The sequence below is a fragment of the Natrix helvetica genome, assembly GCF_964273705.1.
Source record: "Natrix helvetica genome assembly, chromosome: 15".
Taxonomy (NCBI): Eukaryota; Metazoa; Chordata; class Lepidosauria; order Squamata; family Natricidae; genus Natrix; species Natrix helvetica.
In genome coordinates this window covers 983,272-1,003,598 of record NC_138565.1, presented here as the reverse complement: position 1 = coordinate 1,003,598, position 20,327 = coordinate 983,272, and the positions used below count along the sequence as shown (strand labels likewise).

The following is a 20,327-nucleotide window of genomic DNA, read 5'->3' as shown; positions in this document are numbered from 1 at the left end:
TAAGGCAGGACTAGAACTCAGCGTCTCCTGGTGATGAGCCCAAAGTCACCCAGCTGGTTTTCATGCCTAATCTGGAACTAGAACTTACCTCCTCTTGGTGATTGGCCCAAAGTCACCCAGCTGGCTTTCATGGCGAAGGCAGGACTAGAACTTACAACCTCCTGGCGATTGGCCCAAAGTCACCCAGCTGGCTTTCATGCCTAATCTGGAACTAGAACTTACAACCTCCTGGTGATGGGCCCAAAGTCACCCAGCTGGCTTTCACACCTAGGGCAGTACTATAACTCCCAGTCTCCTGGCGATTTGCCGAAAGACACCCAGCTGGCTTTCATGGCGAAGGCAGGACTAGAACTTACAGTCTCCCAGTTTCTAGACCAACCTCCTAGCCCCTCCCGTATCAGAAGCAACGGCCTAACCATGTCTTCCCTTTCCAGAGCACGTTGCTCTCCAGCCTGTCTCGCTATTTCCGCCGTGGTGGCCCTTCCTCGCCTGCCGGGGGCCTCCTGCCCTCCCCCCAGGGAAAACCCTCCTCCAAGCTGGGGCCCGAAGGCCAGGAGCCCCTCTTCCAGCTGGTCCAGACCTTCGTCCGACACGTGCAAAGATAAGACGCCACCCGCTCTGGCTGGAGATGATGCCCACTTTGTCTCCCATCCGTTCTGGGACCTCCACCAGGGAGGCGTTGGCTGCTCTCTTCCAGCAAAGGACCCCCGTCTGTGGGAAAGACCCACTCCTCGCCCCAAACAATTGTGTTGCGAGTAAATCTGACTCGGCCTTCATAAGCCTCTCCCTTATTTTTCTAGCTTAACGCACAGCCCAGGATGGAAAGCAGATGGAGAGCGCTTGAATATCCCTTCCGAAAACAATATCGGGCATTAATCTTGTAGGTCGAGGACGGTTTTTGTGGCGGGGGGGCTTTGCAAACGAAGGGCAGAGACCCCTCTTCACTCCTGCTTTCCACGGGACCCATCTCTGCCGTTCCCAGCGCAGAGAGGAGCTATTTTTATAAAGCCCCCGATCCGCTTCCCAGGATCGGAAAGAAACAGAATCCCGTCGCTTGAGTCCCCCCTTTTTTTGTACGAGTTGTTTCCTATTTATATTGATTAAACACGTTTCTAAGCAACGCTGGGGCTCCAACCTCTTGAATGTTCACCAAGCGTGGCCCAGTCCGGCTTCCGCTTTTCTGGAAAGGATAAAGTGGCACGTGGAACAGTTGGAAGGACACGAGAGAGGGAGAGAGAGAGAGGCCTCTGGGAACGCCGGTTCACCACGCTTCGCTCGTACGTGGCTGCTTTAACGTCAACACCGGAACCCGGAAAACGTTCTGCAGCCTGCGTCTCGATTCAATGTCCGGAATAAAACCAGCGTGCTTTGCTTTGGCTAGAGATTGAAAGATAGGCAGTCCTCGAATTATGACCATTATGCAGCAATAACATGCGCTCTGCGCATGGGCACACTGGGAACAGGCTCCAGCTGTTCCTCTGCCTCGCTGCTGTCTTGCTCCCTCTCTGCCTCCGATGCAGAGCCCTCGTCTGAGCTTCCCTCAGCCCCCCAGGACTGGCCCAGGTTCCTCCCCAACCTCCTCACTCTCCGAATCTGCTGCCAGTGGCACTTAGACTTCTATACTGCCCCATAGCCCTGGGGCATTTACAATGTCGTCATGTGGCCGCCGGCAATCTGGGTCCTCATTTTATGGACTTTTACACCTGCCCGTTATGGTCATAAGTCATGACGGTTGCAAAAAAGCATGCGACCGACCCAATTTTGCTACCATTTCGGGGGTGGGGTGGGGAGGTTAATAAGGGAATCACCATGGAGACCGAGTGAGTGCCGGTTTGCTAAGTGAATCCATTGTTTGCTAGGGTGGTGTGGGTTTTTTAACCGAAAACCAGAAGTGAACGCTCACAAACATTGCAAATTGCAGGCTGGGATGTTGTAAACTGACAGGTATCCGAAATGCGGTCCTGTGACCACAGAGGTGGGAGGGACCTACTGTGAACAGAATTGGGCTTTTTTCACAGTTGCAACCAAATTGGCTCATACAACGGTTTCAGTGTTCTGGGGTCATGTGAGCCCTTCTGCAACAAACCCAGTTAACGAGGAGGCCAGATTCACTTAACAGCCATGTGACTGACTTAACGACTGCAGGGATTCATGGTTCATTAACCATTGTGGCAAGAAAGGTAGCAAAATGGGGCAGAGCTCGCGTAAGGAATGTCTCATTTAGCAACAGAAATTTTGCGCTCAGTTGCACGGTCCTAAAGTAAGGACTACCTGCATTTCTCTACCCCCTGGGGCCAGTCCTGATTTCTGCCTAAGCCTTATGGCGGGGGTGGGGGTGGGGGGTGGGGATAAATTTAACTCGAGCTGCGGATGTCCTGCTTTTTTTGGAGGAAGGCAGTGGAAACGGAGGGCAGCTCTAAATTTTTTATTCATCAAACGTAGCCGTAACAAGTGTGCATTTCCTTTACATCTGAGCTCTCGGCCCGTTTCAAAGTCTGCAATTGTTAAAGGAACTCGGGAAAGGGGGGGGGGGGAAGCAGAATACAAACAGTTGCAAGGAAAGATTGGGGGGTCCCCAGAAAAACAGGCCTCGGTTACTCGCTTCCTCCCCCTGGTGAGATTTCCCAGATCCGTGGTCCCAGCAGGGTTCCTGACCCGGACTGTGGATACATGCCAAGCACCGGAGAATGCAAAAAAACAACACCCCATTCAAATAGGAGGAAACCGTGCAGAAGCTTTAAACCCAGCACACAGGAAGAACATCTATCACTTAGAAAAGGATAATTAAAATGTTTCCTACGGAGAGGCGTGTGAGGGGACCCCCCCCCCTCTTCTGCTGTAACAGCTTCAGATCCAATCTTCGTGATCCATGATTTCAGCTCCCCCCAAAGCAGCTTCAGAGCTCCTGCTGGCGGAACCTGATTATTCACAAGTATTTTTTTAAGTATTTGAGGGGGGTTGTTTGCCCGAAGATCACACCAGCGAGAGTCTTCCGCCTGCCAAAACACATCTGCCCCAAAAGATTTGGCAGTGCCCCACACCCCTGGGACATTCAGCGGGTTCCTCCAGAAAAGGAGCACTTGATAAACCTCGTAAAAGCTCAAGAAATGCTTCATTTCTGTTCCCAGCCTCAGGAAGAGCAGAATCAGCTAAACTTCATGTGGCTTTCTTAAAGAAGAAACTCGAGAAGGGACAACAGACCAGCAAGCAAAAGAAACTCTTTGCAAGTCGTTCAAACTACATTGTATTTACGGAAGGGTTTTCTGCAACGTCCACATCGGCCTAAGAAGCGCAAAGCGGAAAAAAGGACGGGTCAAGCGTTGACCCAGGCGGCCTCGGGCGGCGGGACAGTGGCTGAACCTGCTCCATGCTCTGTGCTTGGTTCCCCTGGCTCTATATATGTGCCCCACGGATCGAGCTGTGGGACGTGAAGAGATTTGACAAAGTCTGAGCCCCTCAATCTGCAGGCAGATGTGTTTGGTGTGTGTGTGTGTGTGTGTCTTTGCAAGAGAAAACACAAAACCGTGGGAAAAGTGGTGCAGGCCGAGATAATCAAAGCCTAGCCGTCAAAACAAACTTCAGCCGAGTTGCAAATTCCATCTCTTTTTCTTCGTGAAATTCTTAGGATCTTTCTATCGGAAAGATTGATTCAAAAAGATTGACCCAACCGGGATGGGTCATCTCTGCCTGTGAGACAAAAGCTTTCTTCTCTGACTGGCTCCCAGTTGGGGAATGGGCTTGGATGGACGGGCAAAAGGAAGACTCAGGCTGCGGTCAGAAAAAGCCCTTCTCTCCTACATCAGCCCCCCACCCCAGCCTGGAATGTCTAAAATCAATGGAAGGCTCCGAAAAAGACAGGAGGGGGGAAAAAGGGTGAAAAAAAGGGGAAGGAAGGAGAGCGGGGAGAAAGGAAGGTAGGGAGGAAGATGGAGAAGGAAGGAGGAGAAAGGGAAGGAAGGAGGAAAGGGAAAGAGGGAAGATAGGAGGAGAAGGAAGGAAAAATAAGATGGGAAGGAAGGAAAAATTAAGATGGGAAGGAAGGAAGGGTCTCTAAAGTGGCTAGTCCTCATGACCCACCCTTATCCCCAACGGGCTGGGGATGTCTTCCCAGCAGCTCTCAACAACTCTCAAAGCCAAGTGGGATAATTGGAGGGGAGTCAGCCCGAAACCCTGGAGAATGGAAATGATTCACCACCATCCCTTTGGGGCCTTAATCCACACACCCCAGAACCCCCAAGTAATAACAACAACAATAATAATAATAATAATAAATAGTGAGAGCGAGGGATCTCGGAATGAATCGGTTTCAGCCTTTCCCAAAAAAGAAGAAGAAGAAAAAAAGAGGGGATTTGCTTGCAGAGTCCTTGCCAGGCGCACTTAACTCAGCAGTTCTAAGTAGGTGACTGGGACTTTGCCTTTCTTGTTCCCCCGCTCTCCAATCAGCCAGTCAGGGTCCATCCCTGGGAGACTGTACACGGTGATCATCTGAAAGAGAAGAGACGGAAGGGAGGGTCAGGCAGGGTCAGCCTAACCGAGGTTTTCCTTGGAGAAAACAAAATCCAACTTGGATTTTGGGCCGGATTCAGAATGAAATTATTATTATTTACTGTACAGCCCGTTCACATTGCATTTCGATTAAAAAGCACAAGAGATAAGAGAGACAAGATACGAAATATGAACAAATGACAATGACAATTATTTATAATATAATTTTATATTATAAACTTTCTCAAAGAATGAGGGAAGCATCCAAAAGGGTGAAATGAAAGGGCTAGGCCCCTTTTCCTTCCTCACCATCTAGGTACCGTAGTCCTTGATGGGACTTTTCAAACTTCTAACAGCACTGTGAAAAGTGACTTACAACCATCACTCACACAACCTCCCAGGGGCATCGCAGCTTGCCCACAATTCAATTGATTACAATTTGGGACACTTGGCAATTGGCGCTTGATTTACGACGATTGTCACACCCTGAAGTCACGTGACTCGTTTGTCAACCTTCCCAGCCGGCTTCCAACAAGCAGTCAATGGGGGAAGCCAGATTGGCTGAATGACCTGGGATTCATTTAACAACTGCAATGATTTGCTTAAGAACCACAGCAAAGCAGGTTGCCAAACTGGGTGTGACTCAGTTAACCACCGCATCTCTTAGTGTCAGATGTTTGGATCCCAATCGTGGTCATAAATCAAGGACTACCTTACCTGTATTGGGGGGGGAGAGGAATTGGTAGATTTCCTGCTGAACCCCTGCAATTTTGCCACCCAAAAAAACCCCCCTCGACGCTAACAGCTTCTGCACCAAACCATCAAACCAAATCTTTATGACCAGCATGGCACCAAACCATGAATCTTGGTCTGTAAGTCTCAATGGGAAGCATGGGGAAACGAGGGCCGCAGGACCAGCCAGGTGCCGTGGACTTTGGCAGGGCTGCCCAGACGCCACGCGTTCTCCCAGCGCCTTGCCCGAGATAGTGGGGTGCCAACCTCATCCGAGAGTAGGGAGAGCTCACTGCTGTCGGCTGCATCGTAGTCATACAACACCCGGGCTTTCCGAGTGCCGCTGCTGGGAGGCTTCACCTCGCTGGGGTTCAGAGCTTCAACCACCGGAGCAGAATTGGGCGCTCCGGCAATCGTGGGCACCACCGGGAGGGTGGGCACGGCGGGCCCCGTGGCGGCAACCATGGCCGTTGGGGAAGCCGCGTTGGGCGGGGGCGATGTGGACTCTGCGTTGCCCACAAAGGTCCCCGGCAACCTGGATATAAGAGAAGAAAAGATGAACGGAAGTTGCAAGGCGGCCCCTTCCGCGTTTCGACTTCTGTGGTTCAACCTTTCTTTAAACAGGTTTTCTCACCCAGTAAAAAGTAGCTGAAAAAGATCTACAAACCCTGTAAAATGAGTTTTAAAAACTCAAAACTCTTCCATCCACTTTTGTGCCCGTGCTAAAATAAGACAATTCGTATATATTATAAGTTATAAAGCAAAATACAGGAAATGATAACAATCCCTGCCCAATCTGAGGAATTGGATAAATTTAGCAAATCCTAGCAAAATTGCGCTCTTCATGTTAAAGAAAAAACCCAGCTTTGGATCCGATACAAATTTACTCGGAGGATTATAACCCTGAAATGGTTTCCATTACAAATTAAACCACTGGGGGGAAAAAATCTGGTTTTTAATTATTATATTTTTACTTACATTTCTCCTCTGGAGCTGTAAGCCAGAGAGGGAACAGAACAAAAGATGACAAATGAAAAAAAAAATCCCCTGAAATTCCAGAGCTTAAATAGGAACAGAACAGAGAATGCAATAATAGGATTGGAAAGGGCCTCCAGAGGTCTTCCAGTCCAACCCCCTACTCAAACTACAGACCCTAGACCGTCCCAGGCAAATAGCTGTCCAATCTCTTCTTAAAGCTCCAGTGGTGGAGCATCCCAGCTTCCAGCCGTTGCACAGATTCATCGTTCTCACTGTCTTAAACTGCCCATCGACTGTTCTGACTACCCTCCAAAACCTTTTCGCTTGGTCAAATGCTTTAAGTGCTGAGTCACCAGGGGCGAAATTGTTAAAGTGGGCTGCATCTGGGCCTTCACGGGACACCCCCTCCCATAAACATCCTCCCCTTAATACACCCTGGGTGGCCTAAAAGACCCCACCCTGTTTCCCCAAGAGTAAGACTTCCCTAGGTAATAAGCCCAATTGGGCTTTTGCACGCATGCGATAAAATAAGCCCTCCCCTAAAATATTTAAACGCATACGCAGCCGGTCCCACAAACCCCCGCTACCGCGCCCCTTCTCTTAGTGGCGGTCGCAAAAAGAGCGGCAGGCCCAGTAACGCGAAGGCTGGCAAGAGTGTGCCAGAAACAGAGACAGAACCTCTGGCCTTCTCTGGATCAGCTGATCCACGGGCCGAAGTGAACGGGTCTCCTGCACCTCCAAAATAATAAGACCTCCCCGAAAATAAGGCCAAGCGCTTGTTATGGGGGGGTGGTCAAAAGAAAATAAGGCCCTGTCTTATTTTGGGGGAAACATGGTAGCTACCTGTTCAGCTGCTTCTGGAGATCCAACATGTATTGGTAGCACTGGGCGAAGTAGGTGGTCTGAGCTTCTGCAAACTCGTGAAGACATCGGAGGTGATTGACCTGAAGGAGAATCCAGTGTATGGTCCAGGTTATGACTCTTGCTGAAAACTGGAGATTAACAGCCTGTTCCAAGCAACCAGTCCTCAAGTGTTTTTGCAAGAGAGCCCTGATGGAAACTGAGGGTTCTTTCCACCCCTTCTCAATCGGCCCCAAGGGAGGCTTCAGATGGGAACATGGCAGCAGGCAGAGAGGCTGCCGAAGGACAGAGAAAGGGGGAGCAGTCCATCTTGTCTTGTTACCAACTTAACAGCTGCAGCAATTTATTTAACAACCGTGCCAAGAAAGGTCGCAAAGTGGAGCAAAATTCAGTCAATTTAGCAACAGAAATTTGCGGCTCAATTGTGGTCATAAGTTGAGGACTTCCTGTAACTTTATTTGGCCAAGTGTGAAGGGGGAGGACCAAAGCTGGTAACACTGTTCCCTTCCCACCAAAGGTGGTTCCTATATTTCTACCTGCATTTTTGACGTGCTTTCGAACTGCTAGGTTGGCAGAAGCTGGGACAAGTCACGGGAGCTCACTCCGTTACGGGGCGCTAGGGATTCGAACCGCCAAACTGCCGACCTTTCTGATCGACAAGCTCAGCATCTTATCCACTGAGCCACCGTGTCCCTTAGGGCAGCCTTAAGGCGGGCAAATAAATTTAACAGAAGAATTAGAAACTCACATGCGTGCTACTGATTCCTTCCAAGAGAAGCCGAGTTACTTCTGCCTGTCGGTCAAATTCCGTCTGGGCCAGCCGAAGCTCCTGCTCCGCCTGCAAAACACAACGGAGGAGCCCCCTCAGAATGACAGCACAATCGCCGTGGTAAATATTCCAAATATTGTAAATATATCCACCCATCCTCCCACTGCCCCAAGGGAGCCTTCCGGCATGTTTTCTGCATTTCATTAACACAACACCGTTTTTTGTTTTTACTGCCATGGATTTTCATTTTTGGCTACGGACTTTGGTGGCATTGGAAGTCCTCGTCTCACAACCATTCGCTCAGCAGTCGTCCAAAGTCGCAACTGAAGGCGTGACTCCCGAGCAGCTCATGGTTGCAAGTCGAGATCTGCCTGCATGTAAACCTGGAACTGGGGTTCATTGGCATGAACGCAACACCCCCAGGGTTGACTTCGTTCCCTTCCAGGAAAAGAAAAGATGGATTAAAAGAAAAAAGAGGAATACCAGAATATTGGTAGTACTTACTTTTTCCACCTCGTCATTCCAAAGCTGTGGGGGAACCACAGGACAAATGAAAAAGCGAGTCAACATCAGAAGACACCAAACTGCTCACATTCTAACACAAAGAAGCCCCTCCTCGGGGGCGGCCAAAGGGGTGACCGTGGGAATGCAGCTGGGCCCCTCACCCAGCCAGAGCGGCAGACGGCGATAGGTCTCCAAATGGGGAGGGGATCCCATTCCCTCCCATCAACACCCCACCCTCCAGTCAGGTGTTAAGATAGGCCAGGGGTCTCCAAACTTGGCCACTTTTAAGACTTGTGGACTTCAACTCCCAGAATCCCCCAGCCAGCCATGCAGCAATTTGGGGTGTTGGAAATCCACAAACTGGCCGAGTTTGGAGACCCCAGGGGGCCTGTCCTATGAGCTAGGAGAAACTCTTCATTCTTCACAATGGGCCATCTAGAGCCCCCCCCCCCCCCCCCCGTCTGCTTACTTTGGTGGGATCTGGCACACAACCCCCCCCCCCCCCCCCAAATGCAACAAGCCATGCGATGCGTGACCAGGCATAAGCAAAGCAGCATTTCCAAGGGGAGGGAAGAGGGTGCCTTTCTTTGCCACGTCCCGAGGACAGATTTTGGATGGAGAAAAACCCATCACAATTTTAACACTTGTGACTTCAACGGCTATCAGGTCGCCCCTAGTCCTTCTCTTTGCTAGACTAGACATACCAAAGGTAAAGGTTCCCCTCGCACATCTGTGCTAGTCGTTCCCGACTCTAGGAGGCGGTGCTCATCTCCCTTTCAAAGCTGAAGAGCCAGTGCTCTCCGGAGATGTCTCTCTGGTCATGTGGCCGGCATGACTCACCGCTGAAGTCGCACGGAATGCTGTTACCTTCCCACCAAAGGTGGTCCTTATTGCATTATTACATGCTTTTGAACTGCTAGGTTGGCAGAAGCTGGGACAAGTAATGGGAGTTCACTCCATTACGCGGTGCTAGGGATTCGAACTGCTGACCTCTCTGATTGAAAAGTTCAACATCTTAGGCACTGAGCCACCGCATCCTAGCTTCCTCAATTGTTCATTCTACGATTTAACTTCCAGAGACCCCCAGTCCCCTGAGCTGCTCTTCTCTGCACTCCTTCTAAGGTCTCAACATCTCTTTCTATTGTGGTGACCAGAACTGGACACAATTTGAAGTGTGGTCTCACTAGGACAGTATAAAGTAGTACATCTTGACTCCTTCCTTCTGTTCAGGCAGGATTGCATGAGCTTTCCTGGCAGCTGCATCAGACTGCTGGCTCAAAGCTAAAATTGTTTCGTCTGGGTGGCCAAACAAGGGGAGTCATGGTGTCATCACATTCTACAGACCCCCGATCTCTTCTCTGGGTCAGAATCCTCCTTTTCTCTCCAGACTTTCGCCCACGTCCAACATTCCCACTACTCCTTTTTGGGGCCAAACGAGCAATACGCTGCTCCTTCCCCAAAGTTGCCAAAATTGGGCACAGAAACCCCCACATTGGAAAAGAAAGGCCCCCGTGGGGTGATGATGCCTGATTTAGGGGAGCAGCCCACATGCAACGCTGCAAGAAAGCGATTCCTCTGCAAAGCCAGGATCCCAGGGACCCAGTGCATCGCCCCCCAATCTCCCTCAATCTGGATTGGATCCGGTTCCTTCCCCACGGGAGCGTCAGCAAGGTAGGAAACGGAGACGGGGGAGGGGGGGTTGGGTTTCGAGGGTCCGACATTTTAACGTGAGGCAGAAGCACAGCCGCAAACCCAGATGGACCAGATGAATGTCTGAATGGGTGGACAATGCCGGCACCCCTGAATTGCTTTGGGAAGGAACCGCACTATGGTCATTGGATGAAAGGTGCAATGAACGCGGTTCCCACCAAAGGTGGTTCCTATTTACCTACTTGCACTTTTGACGTGCTTTTGAACTGCTAGGTTGGCAGAAGCCGGGGCAAGTGACGGGAGCTCACTCCGTTACGCGGCGCTAGGGATTCAAACTGCCAAACTTTCTGATCGACACGCTCCGTGTCTTAACCACTGAGCCACCAAGTCCCTACAGCCCACCTAGAGTCTCCCTTGAAACTCCCGGAATGTTCTGCAATGCCGAAACGCAGGATGGAGAATTCCGGAAGGTGTATTTGCCCATCTGGAGAATCTCCCTTCAACTCCCAGAATCCTCTACGGTGCCTTAAAGGCAGAGCGGGGAATCCTGGGAGTTGAAACTGGCTGATTCGGTGAAGCTGAAAAGGCTTAAATAAATCAAGTCAACCAATGAGCAAGCAGCGCGTGAATCAGCACTCAGACTCTTCCTTCTCCTCCGCCCCCGTCTGTCAACTTGGCATCTCTGCCAGGGTTTGGCTGGGGAAGCGCACGTTGGAGGGATCCTCTCTTGTTTGCAGTGCCCCTTGGCTGGGGGAGACCCTCAGAAGGGGCATGACTTGATTAGTTTCCCTACGTTGCTCCGTGTCCTGCCTTGGAGGATAGGTTGACCCCTCTTCTTTGGGGCAGCCCCCCCCCCAATATTGGAACACTGCTATCGTTTCTTTTGGGGATCGCTCGGCTCACGTTAAAATGCTGGGCACAGCCAGTGCTGGGTCTGGTCTGCGTGAGGAAGGGGGGTCTGGGGAGAGAAGGGATGACTGAGGATAGATGAGGGCGGGGCGAGAACCGGGACTGGTCTTACCGCGGCTGCACTGGCGGAGAGAATGTAATTACGCGGTCTAGTCTCTTGAAAGTCGGGCACCGCCTACGGAGGGGGAATACAAGTTCACACACAGATCATGGGAAAAGCGGGGGGCGGGCGTGGGAACTGGCGAGGAAGAGCCATCCTCTGGGTCCCCCAGGCCCAAAGGGGACAGTTAGGAGGGTCTCCCCAAACCCGAGAGTCCCCCCAATTCTCTCCCGCCTATTTCCCTTGGCATCTTACATGGACTTCGACTCCCAGAATTCTCCAGCCAGCCTGCTTTAAGGCGGATGGACCTCAACTCCCAGGATTATCCAACAAACATGCTGGCTGGGGAATTCTGGGAGTTGAAGTCCCCCCACCCCCTTCTCCCCTATCTTAAAGGGGCTGAGATTGAGATGCCCTTTTGTTTCGAGCAACGGAACAATAATACTTGATTAAACTCGGGTGCGGCCCGACTCTCAGCGACTCTCTTTGGAGGGCAGGAAATGAGACTACGCCTTCCGCAGGCTGGGGAAGGCAGGGAACAGCCGCGCCTCATTCATTTACACCGCCCAGCAGCTCCCGCCTTCCCCCTCTTCTCGCTTCTCAGGCTTGCTTGCTCACGCAGACATACAGCATTCCGAAAAATATGAGGACTAGAAACTTGGGGTTAAAAAATTATAATAATGCCAAATTCCACACCAGCCATGCAAGGTTTCATGCATTCGAAATCCACCCAGGCCAGCCTTATGGAGGAGGAGGGAGGCGGACAAAATGTTCGGCGGGTGAGGGCTGGAGCCCGATGGGCAGGAGGGAAATAAATCCATTAAAAAAACAACTTGCCTGCTTAAAAATCAACCGAAATGGGTGTCGTAAAAAGGACACCGATTTCTTGCTTAGATGAAATTAATTAGCTAATGGAGGAGTCTAAAATTTTCTAATCAGATTTCTGTAACGGTCCTGGCTTTATATCCTGATTTTATTGATTGGTTGATCAGATTTCTATGCAGCCCGTCTCACGGATACAGCAACTCTGAACCGTGGAATACGGACAGAAGTCACTTATTTTCAGTGCTGTTGTAACTTAGGACGTCCGCTAAATGGATGATTGTAAACTGAGTCTATACCGCTGGCTCCTTAACCTGCCAGAGGATTCTCTAAAAACCTGCCTGCTGGCTACTGCTAAGTGTAAGGTCCCCTCCTTGCCTGAAATTCCAGGTTATGAGATCTTGTGAATTAATCCCACAGTGGTTTTCCAAAAAATCCCAGCTCTGGATTTCAGGCAGAGACTAAGACCCAGAGCTGGGGGGTCGGGTGGGATTAAGGAGAGAGAGAGGTGAAAGTATCACAGCCAGATCGGTCTCGGGATTAAGGCCCCAGGCAAGGAAACCGGGAGACGGGGAGTTCTAGTCCTGCCTTAGGCATGAAAGCCGCTGGGTGACTTTGGGCCAGTCCCTCCCTCTCTCTCTCTCAGCCCCAACCCACCTCACAGGGTTGTTGTTGTGGAGAAAATAGGAGAAGGAAGAAGTATTATTGTGTGTGTTCAGCGCTTTGAATGACCCTATAAAGTAATAAAGGCAGGATATAAAACAAAATGAATACAATACATTCAGCTAGATGTCCATGGTACCCCCTTCTCCCTCTCTGCTTGCCTCCCCACACATGCCATTCTCACACCCCTTCCCCTCCCCTCCCAAACAGGGCTGTGTGTAACCTTCCTTAAAAATAATAATAATTCCAACAGCCACTTTTTATGGAAGGCAGCGCTCAAAGGGAGAGACCTGCCCAGAAAACAGATCCAGCAATCGAGATGCTGTCTTCCTCCTTGTCAACCATGTCTTTGCATCTCTTAAGGACTAGAAACTTAACTTGGGGAAAAAAAGAAAGAACGAAAAAAACCAAAACTTTTAGCATTTTGCCAGCACGGTCTACACACAGCCCTGTTTCCCACAATTCTGCCTCTGAAACCCAGCTCCATATTTGAGGAAGGGGCTCGTTGCCCCCACTGCGGGGAAGACCCCCCCCTTCCCCAAATCCCCACCCATTCTCTCCATGCACCCAAGAGGTCTTCTCAAATGATGTCCAAAAAGAACGATGATAATGATACAACTATAATAATAATAATAATAATAATAATAATAATAATAATAATAATAATAATAATAATAATAATAATAATAATAATATCACAGCACTACTAACACAAGTAATACTCACAGTTCCCTCACACTGAGCAAAATTACAGACAAAAATAATAATAAAAAAAGAGAGAGGACAAAACGAAAGCAGAGATTAGTGGAGCAAAGAGCGGGACACAGGAAGCACAAAATATTCAGAATAAATAGCAGAAAAGGCGTGTAGGAAACGAAACAAGACAGGAAGGGACCAAAAACTCCGGCATTGAACGAGGTTTGTTAAGACGCTTCTGGCTGGATAGGCCAGGATCATTCCTAATCGGATGCTGGCTAAGATCCCGAGGAGGTTTAAGTGTTCCATGAGGACTAGGATGTCAAGTTTCTGGGAAAGAAAGCTGAACCGAGGAATCGGGTGGAAACTCTCCAAAAAAAGTTGGGCCAGGAAAACTGGCTGTTTTTTGGCCAGGATTTGCAATTCCTGTTCTGATTCTCGATTTACGACCGCTATAGCCCTTACACATCACGGTTGCAACTCGTGAGGCGGAGGTTATGAAATGAAGGTTTAATGCTTCAGTGGAATCCATGGGCCGTTCTTGCAAAGGAAAAACACAGAGATTTGGGGCCATTTCTCTCTCCCTGTTGCAGCAGGCAGACCCCTGCTCCGTTTGGGGGGTGGGTGCAAAGGCAGAAGACGTCACAAACATATCAAGCCTTTCCATCAGAGAAGCACAACACAACCCATCTGGCAGGCGAGAAAGAAGAAAAGGAGATGGGAATTTGGCGGGCCACGGTGCTGATGGATACAAACACAGGGTGGGGTCTGCGAGCAAGCAGGACGGTGGGGAGGGGGCCAGAGAGGAGAAAAAATTACCGCGGCTTTCGCTTCTGCGGCCTTCGCTTTCTTCAGCCGAGCTTTGCAAGCGTCTAGGTCCAGCCGACGGTTTTCCAGGATTCGTCTCTCTTTCTGGAAAACAGAGCAAAGTCCCGGGTTGGACTAGATGACCGCAAGGAACCCTTCCACGTCTGCTGTTTTGTATTCTGATTCCCCAAAACTAGCGCTTTTGCCTCTTTTTTTGGAATAGGGTATAGTCTTCGACTCAAATTAGCTTAGAGAGGTCGGTAATAAATAAATTTAATAAATGAATTAATTTAATTAAATAAATTTAATAAATAAATACATTTAATAAATAAATAAATACATTTACAAATTAAATGCAAATGCAGGTGTCGGCTTAAAAAATTTGGCACACAGCCCCACAACAGTTGGAAGTTAATTCTAGCAAAGCCAGACTTGCTTTGGCAGGCAAGCAAAGGAGCCCCTTCAATCCAAACGGGTCCTCCTCCCTCTCCTGCCCTGCCCCTCCCTTTTTACGCACCGAAATAGTTCTCCAGTCTCCTTCCAGGAAGTTGCGCAGAGGAGTCAGGAAATTGATGGAAGCCCCGTGAATGAAGTCCCGCTCCGCTCCTCCCAGACGCCGTTCGGTTTCGCCAACTTTGATGAGGGTTTTGCCTACCGACAGAACGCACAGTTGGCATTTCCTGGTGGTCTCCCATCCAAGCTGGGATGATATTTCAATTTGGGAAGTCTCTACAATACTGGAAGCTGCTGGGCCTCTTTCTTTGAACCCTTCTGTGATGCAACTCTTCCAAATAGTGGGATGGCTGAATTTGAAAGTGACCCCTGAGGCCATGGATTCGAATCCTTTGCTCGAGGCAGGAACTCCACAGCAAAGCAGCCTCAGGGTGGATGTGCCCAGCAAAGAAAAGCAGTTTTTTGCTTGTCAAATTCCCCCGGCTGATAGGACAATCCTTTCTAACACTACATCAAATTCCACCTCCCTTGGCAGGGAGTCAAAAGCTGCCTGCAATCAGAGACACAGAAATCCCCTTGAGGTCATCCTGTTCTGGGCCTCCCAGAGGAAACAAAAGAGGAGCGAAAGGGGAGTGGAGTTTGCAGGAGACCATTAGTTCCCTTCATTGGTTTGTGACTCTCCGAGGCCCCTTGCCAAGTTCTGCAGATATTGTCCTGGCAGCTCTCTAAGCCAGAGAAGGTCTGTGACTGTAAATCCTCCCTTGAAAGACTTTGCTGGATGTGAATGAGCAGAAGTCACAGGAAAGAAGTAAAATGGTTTTTTTTTGTTGGGACCAGGAGTCTGCTCCAGGCTCTTGGGAAGCCTGGGTCAGAACACATCCAGCCCAATCCCTCACTCAGACAATGCCAAGCCAAACACCTCTGGCGGACGGCTGAGCACATGAGAACGGTACCATGAAAAGCAGAAGTGGGCGGATCACTCCCTGCTTTGCACCTGTCCAAACTCCCCTTCCAGGGGGCAAACGAAGCCTCCGCAGGCCATGACTCACCGTACGGAGTGGTGGCCCCGAAATCGCTGGCCGCTTCCATCATGTACTGAGCCAGAAGCTCCCCACTGGTGACCCTAGACGGGACCTTCCTGTCCAGCTTCTCATAGAGGAACTCTTCCACTCGGGCACCTGCGACCAAGTGTACAGACACGGCTGTGTTACACGCTGGACGAGGACAACAGGAGGGTCTTCCTTAGAAAAGCGGGGGGGGGGGGGAGGCAATAATAACTTATGACCGGTCCTAATTTATTGGCACCTGCGGGTGCTAAGAGACGCTCACTGGGATTTGGTTGAAGCAGGACCTCCGTCTGCCGTAAAATCTTCTCTGTCCAATTTTTGGTGGTCTCCGCTCGGGCCAGGAGGTTCTCAAAATGCGCATCTAATTCTGTCTTCTCGGCCTGACCAAGTTTCTCCTCCGTGAACTGCAGGAAGAGGAGGAAAAACCAGCACGAAATAAGATTTTAATCCCTTAAATTGTATTTTGAAAAGTAAAGCCGCCTTAGAAAGCATTCGTTTAGTGACCGTTCCAAGTTACGACAGCACTGGAAAAAGAGGTGACTCTTGACCGTTTGTCACACTTGCTGCTTGGCCACTGACTGATATTTGTGATGGTCGCAGTGTCACCTGGGGCCAGGTGATCCCCTTTTGCGATCTTCTGACAAGCAAAATTCACTTAACAACTGTGTGACTCGTTTAACAAATGCAGTGATTCGTTTAACTGTGGTAAGAGTGTAAAATGGAGCAAAGCTCAGTTGTCTTGATTAGCAACGGAAATGTTTGGCTTAGTTGTGGTCACAAGTCAAAGATCTTGCCCCAATGCCTAGTTTTACATATTCATTTTGTTTAAACAAAATCTCCCCATTTGGTTCACCGGGGAAATATTGGGAATTTTCTATTGAGGCCTAAGAAACTAAGAACTATCCTGCTTTTAGCATACACGCAATAAAATCTTGTATGTTGTCTGTCCTTTGGCTCTGTAACAGGGAGAGATGTCACTTATAGAGATGGGCAGAATGTAGAAATCAAATAAGTAAACGGATAAATAAAGAAAATCAATAAAGAAAAAAAAAGCATTTGTTTGGAGAGCAAAGTTGTTATGGGATTCAGAGGCATTGATTGAGAGGGGGAATCTGCAGATATTTTAAGGTCTGCAAACTCTAACCTTGATTTAAATCTGGGCATTACGAACCTTTTCCCAGTTGAGAGAGAGAGAAAAAACCTGGGCCAAATTCCAATCGATGCCAGTTTAATACTTTATGCCCAAAAGAGTTGCTTAGAAGAAAATTTCCCCAAAGGAGCCAGAAGACTTATAACTGCAGAACTGAAGTGGATCACTCCACAGCAGGAGGGGAAGGAGAATGAGCTCCTCACGAATCCAAGGTCTTGATGGAAATATATATATATATATTCAATTAGCTGCTAATGAAAGAAAAGAACCTTGGAAACTCAGGATAATAACATCCCTTTCTGGATGTTTTTTTTCTTTCCTGCGCCAGCTGATTATATTCCCTCTCCTTTGGATAACATTAATGCTAAGAAGAACAAGAAAAGTAACCAAAAAAACCCCATACAAAACCCCACAAATAGAAGTGGAATGAGCGAGGGTGGGATTAATTCACAGGTATACAGTCCTGGTTTTATGACCACAATGAAGCCCAAAATTTAGGTTAAGCGAGAAAGTTGTTAAGTCAGTTTTGCCCCATTTTACAACTTTTTTTGATCTGTGGGTCGAGGTTAAGGGGTCTCTGGCAGCTCAAAAATAATAAGGCCACCCCAAAAATAAGCCCAAGTGCTTATTTTGGGAGCCAAAAGAAAATAAGACCCTGAAACTGATGGTACTGCCTAGCTGGGTAATGAAACGTCTGCAAGACAACCCCCTCAGAGAGCACCAAGGACCCTCATTTCAACCCTGAGCTATTGGCATTTGTGTGTGGGGGGGATGACGCAACCAAAAACTGCCTTCACCTCTGAGATCTTTTCCCCACTCCTCTAAAGCCAGCTGGACTCTGGATGGGCCACTTCCCACATCCAAAATGTTGCCCTTAAAAAGAAAAGCCAGCGCTTAGCACCGTCGAGATGAGGATGCTGCTGGCTATTGTTGTTATTTTCCTGGAAATGGTACGCAAAAACAACAGGAAGCTTTCCTGGGGACGACAGCATCAGCCAGCCCCCCCCTTCCCCCCCCGCCCGCCCGTGCGAATGCAAAGTGATGACTCAGCACCCAGCCAGCCTTTCAGCTTGCAAAGAGACCTGGCTGATGCATGACCAGCCGGTCCAGTTTCCAAAGCTCAACTTCAGCCATTAGAAGCTCAGTCAAGTGGAAACGGGCAACTGCGGTATTGTCTTTCCCATCGCCCTGCGTCCCAAACCCCCAAGGATTCTGCAGAAGAATTTAACCCATCCAAAGAAGGACGCCATGGCTCAGCGGCTAAGACGTCGATCAGAAAGTTTGGCGGTTTGAATCCCTAGTGCCGCGTAATGGAGCAAGTTCCTGTGACTTGTCCCAGCTTCTGCCAACCTAGCAGTTCGAAAGCACGTAAAAAATGCAAGTTTTTATATATATATAAAAACAGTGTGAATACATTTTAAATAAAATATACAATTACATTGCATATATATTGCAGTATAATAAAAATGCATAGCCCGACAAAGATACATCATAATAAACAAAAATCCTGCAATTTCATCAACAGTTATCAATCCTGAAGCGGCCTGAAGTTGTGACATCTTGAAAAGCAGAAGTGAAGCGATCCGCAATATATAATTTGGACAGCTAAAGCTGAGAACCATCTTGTCTGGAGGCACCTTTGGCGTACATTCCCCCCCCCTCCCTCCCCACAAGATGCAACAGGGAGAAGCAGAGCCTGGAGTTGTTTACTGGCTGAGCGGAGCAAGTCCAGAAGGAAAGGAGAAACCGCTTCTGCTTTCAGAGAGTCAACAGGAGGATGTCTGGTTTGGCTCCTTCCTTGGACCTGGAGTTCACACCGAGCTATTCAGCGGACATCAAGTCACCCCTTCCTCATTAGCAAGTCAGAAAAGAGGCTGAACTGGGACAAAGGATTCCTACCCAATATGTAGATCATCTTTTTTTCTCTTCTCTTCCAAACACCAGCCATGTTTCGTTCTATTTCTCTATATTTTATTCTTTCTGCAATGGAGCCCAATCTTTGGCAAATGTCCATTTGTCTAGCAAGCAACAATCAGAAGTAATAGATCCTTTGAAGGACCTGATGCAACCTAGAGGGACGTCTGTGGAACAGACCTCTCTTCCATGACCTACCCAAAAGACCAGGCTGAGATATTCCAGGACATTTTTGCTGCCTTTTTTATTTCTCACACCCAAGTTTGAACTGCAAGGTCAGCAGGACAAGTTCCCCTCTGTTTGAGATGCCTTTTCAGGGCAAGATTTTGTTTCCTCCTGGGGCTGCAGCCTTTGGGGAAGCGGCCTTTGCAAACACTCCAGCCGAAACCCCAAATTCAGAAGGTCCAAGCAAGGATGCACAGTCACCACCTGGGAGCCTTTAGGAAACCCGTCAGTTGCAAAAGGCAACCGAGGAGGAGGAGGAGGGCCGGATGATGGCTTAATCCTCGGTGGGCGAAAGCAGCCAGCTGCAGGCGGTCAGTGCGCACCCCTGGCAGGAACGATCAAAACAAAACCACAAAGCATCTCTCTGTGCATTCATTCAGACAAGCGGAGGTGCCCAAGGGAGGCTCTGAGGCACCTTTTGCAGGACACCCCCCTCCCCAAATCCTGTCTGCTCTGTTTGGGAGCCTCTTTGACAGCTGACCTGTAGAAATGGGAAGCTCGCCCTTTAAATCCACACAAGGCCTCGTTCACACAACCCCTGAAGCACGCAACCTCTCCAGCCAACCAGATGCAACCCCACCCACCCACCCATCCATCCATCATCCCTGGCCTAGCCTGGCGTGTTGCGTTAAGTCAGATCCCGGGTTGGGAAGGGGGGCGGAGAGGAGAATGATAAACACAACCTATTACTTTGGGTGCCTCGCCTTCCCTTGGCTTCTCCGGAATGGGGGGGGGGGAACAGCTTGCCCTCTTCCTCCAATCAATTGATATTGATTGTTTCCTGATTGCTTATTTGTACCCTATGTCTATCATTGAGTGTTGTACCTTAGGATTCCTGGCGAACGTCTCTTGTCTTTTATTTTGCCCTGAGAGCATCTGCACCAAAGACAAATTCCTTGTCTGTCCAACCACACGTGAGCAATATTCTATTCTACTCTATTATTTTCACCTTCTCTTCGCTATCCTATTCCTCCTCCTCCTCCTGCATCTTGACACTCCTTGCAGACGCGCGTTAGACTCACAGGTGCCATCATCAACCAAGCCCGAGCTACCCACAGAGGCCCCCTCTCCTCCAGCTACACGCAACGGCCCGATTCAGAGGACCAGGCGGGGAAAGAAGTGGTTCCCCGATTTGGAAAGCTCCCCCCCCCCACGCGACCCCAATCTACCTGCACCGCCCGGGTGAAGAAGACCCCCGCATCCGAGGCCAGTTTCTTCATGTTGAAATCCATGCGAAGAGCGGCGAGGGCGACGGCTGGCTGGCTCTCCCCGCAGCAGAGCGAGCCGGCTGGGCTGGGCTGGCGCTGCGGAGGAGGCGGAGGCGGAAAGCAACGCCAGCGAACGGCCGCCAGCCGCGAACGCCCCTCCCCTCCCCTCCCAGCCAAACAGCCCCTTAAAGGCACCCAGCCCGGCCGGAGCTGTCCAAGCCCCGCGTAAAAGCGCACAGCCTTTTTACGCACTGTTTGCAATCGCAGGCTCTCCCCTGGGCACCCTCGGGGTTGCTTCTTATCCTGCTTTCTGGTGCTTTGGAGAATAGCTTGA

General features: G+C 49.6%; 2 protein-coding genes across 5 annotated transcripts in view; one reads left to right on the top strand and one right to left on the bottom strand.

Annotated features, from left to right (window-relative positions):
• Positions 1-1,340, top strand: part of NUP188 (nucleoporin 188) — a 29,809-nt gene extending 28,469 nt beyond the window's left edge. Inside the window, 1 exon segment of the mRNA XM_081967526.1 lies at positions 435-1,340. Coding sequence (XP_081823652.1) covers positions 435-605 — 171 coding nt within the window. The 3' untranslated portion in view covers positions 606-1,340.
• Positions 1,341-2,410: 1,070 nt separating this feature from the next.
• SH3GLB2 (SH3 domain containing GRB2 like, endophilin B2) lies at positions 2,411-20,142 on the bottom strand. Of its 4 annotated transcripts, XM_081967569.1 has the most exons (12): positions 19,955-20,142; positions 15,759-15,900; positions 15,479-15,607; positions 14,494-14,627; positions 13,989-14,081; positions 11,001-11,063; positions 8,330-8,353; positions 7,805-7,894; positions 7,039-7,139; positions 6,196-6,210; positions 5,485-5,752; positions 2,411-4,485 (listed from the first exon to the last, which is right to left on the bottom strand). In XM_081967569.1, exons 1-12 carry the CDS (start codon positions 20,015-20,017, stop codon positions 4,378-4,380), a joined length of 1,230 nt encoding a protein of 409 aa, XP_081823695.1. In that variant the 5' UTR covers positions 20,018-20,142; the 3' UTR covers positions 2,411-4,377. The 4 variants fall into 4 exon arrangements, with proteins under 4 accessions (XP_081823695.1, XP_081823696.1, XP_081823697.1 ...); XM_081967570.1 differs by lacking the exon at positions 6,196-6,210; XM_081967571.1 differs by lacking the exon at positions 11,001-11,063.
• Positions 20,143-20,327: the final 185 nt, after the last annotated feature.

Excerpts from the sequence above, each read along its gene's own strand:
- SH3GLB2 (XM_081967569.1), bottom strand. The coding sequence starts at position 20,017 with ATGGATTTCAACATGAAGAAACTGGCCTCGGATGCGGGGGTCTTCTTC. Across the intron at positions 15,901-19,954 it reads TCTTCACCCGGGCGGTGCAG|TTCACGGAGGAGAAACTTGG; the intron begins GTAGATTGGGGT and ends CTCTTCCTGCAG. Across the intron at positions 14,082-14,493 it reads GAGACTGGAGAACTATTTCG|AAAGAGAGACGAATCCTGGA; the intron begins GTGCGTAAAAAG and ends TCTGTTTTCCAG.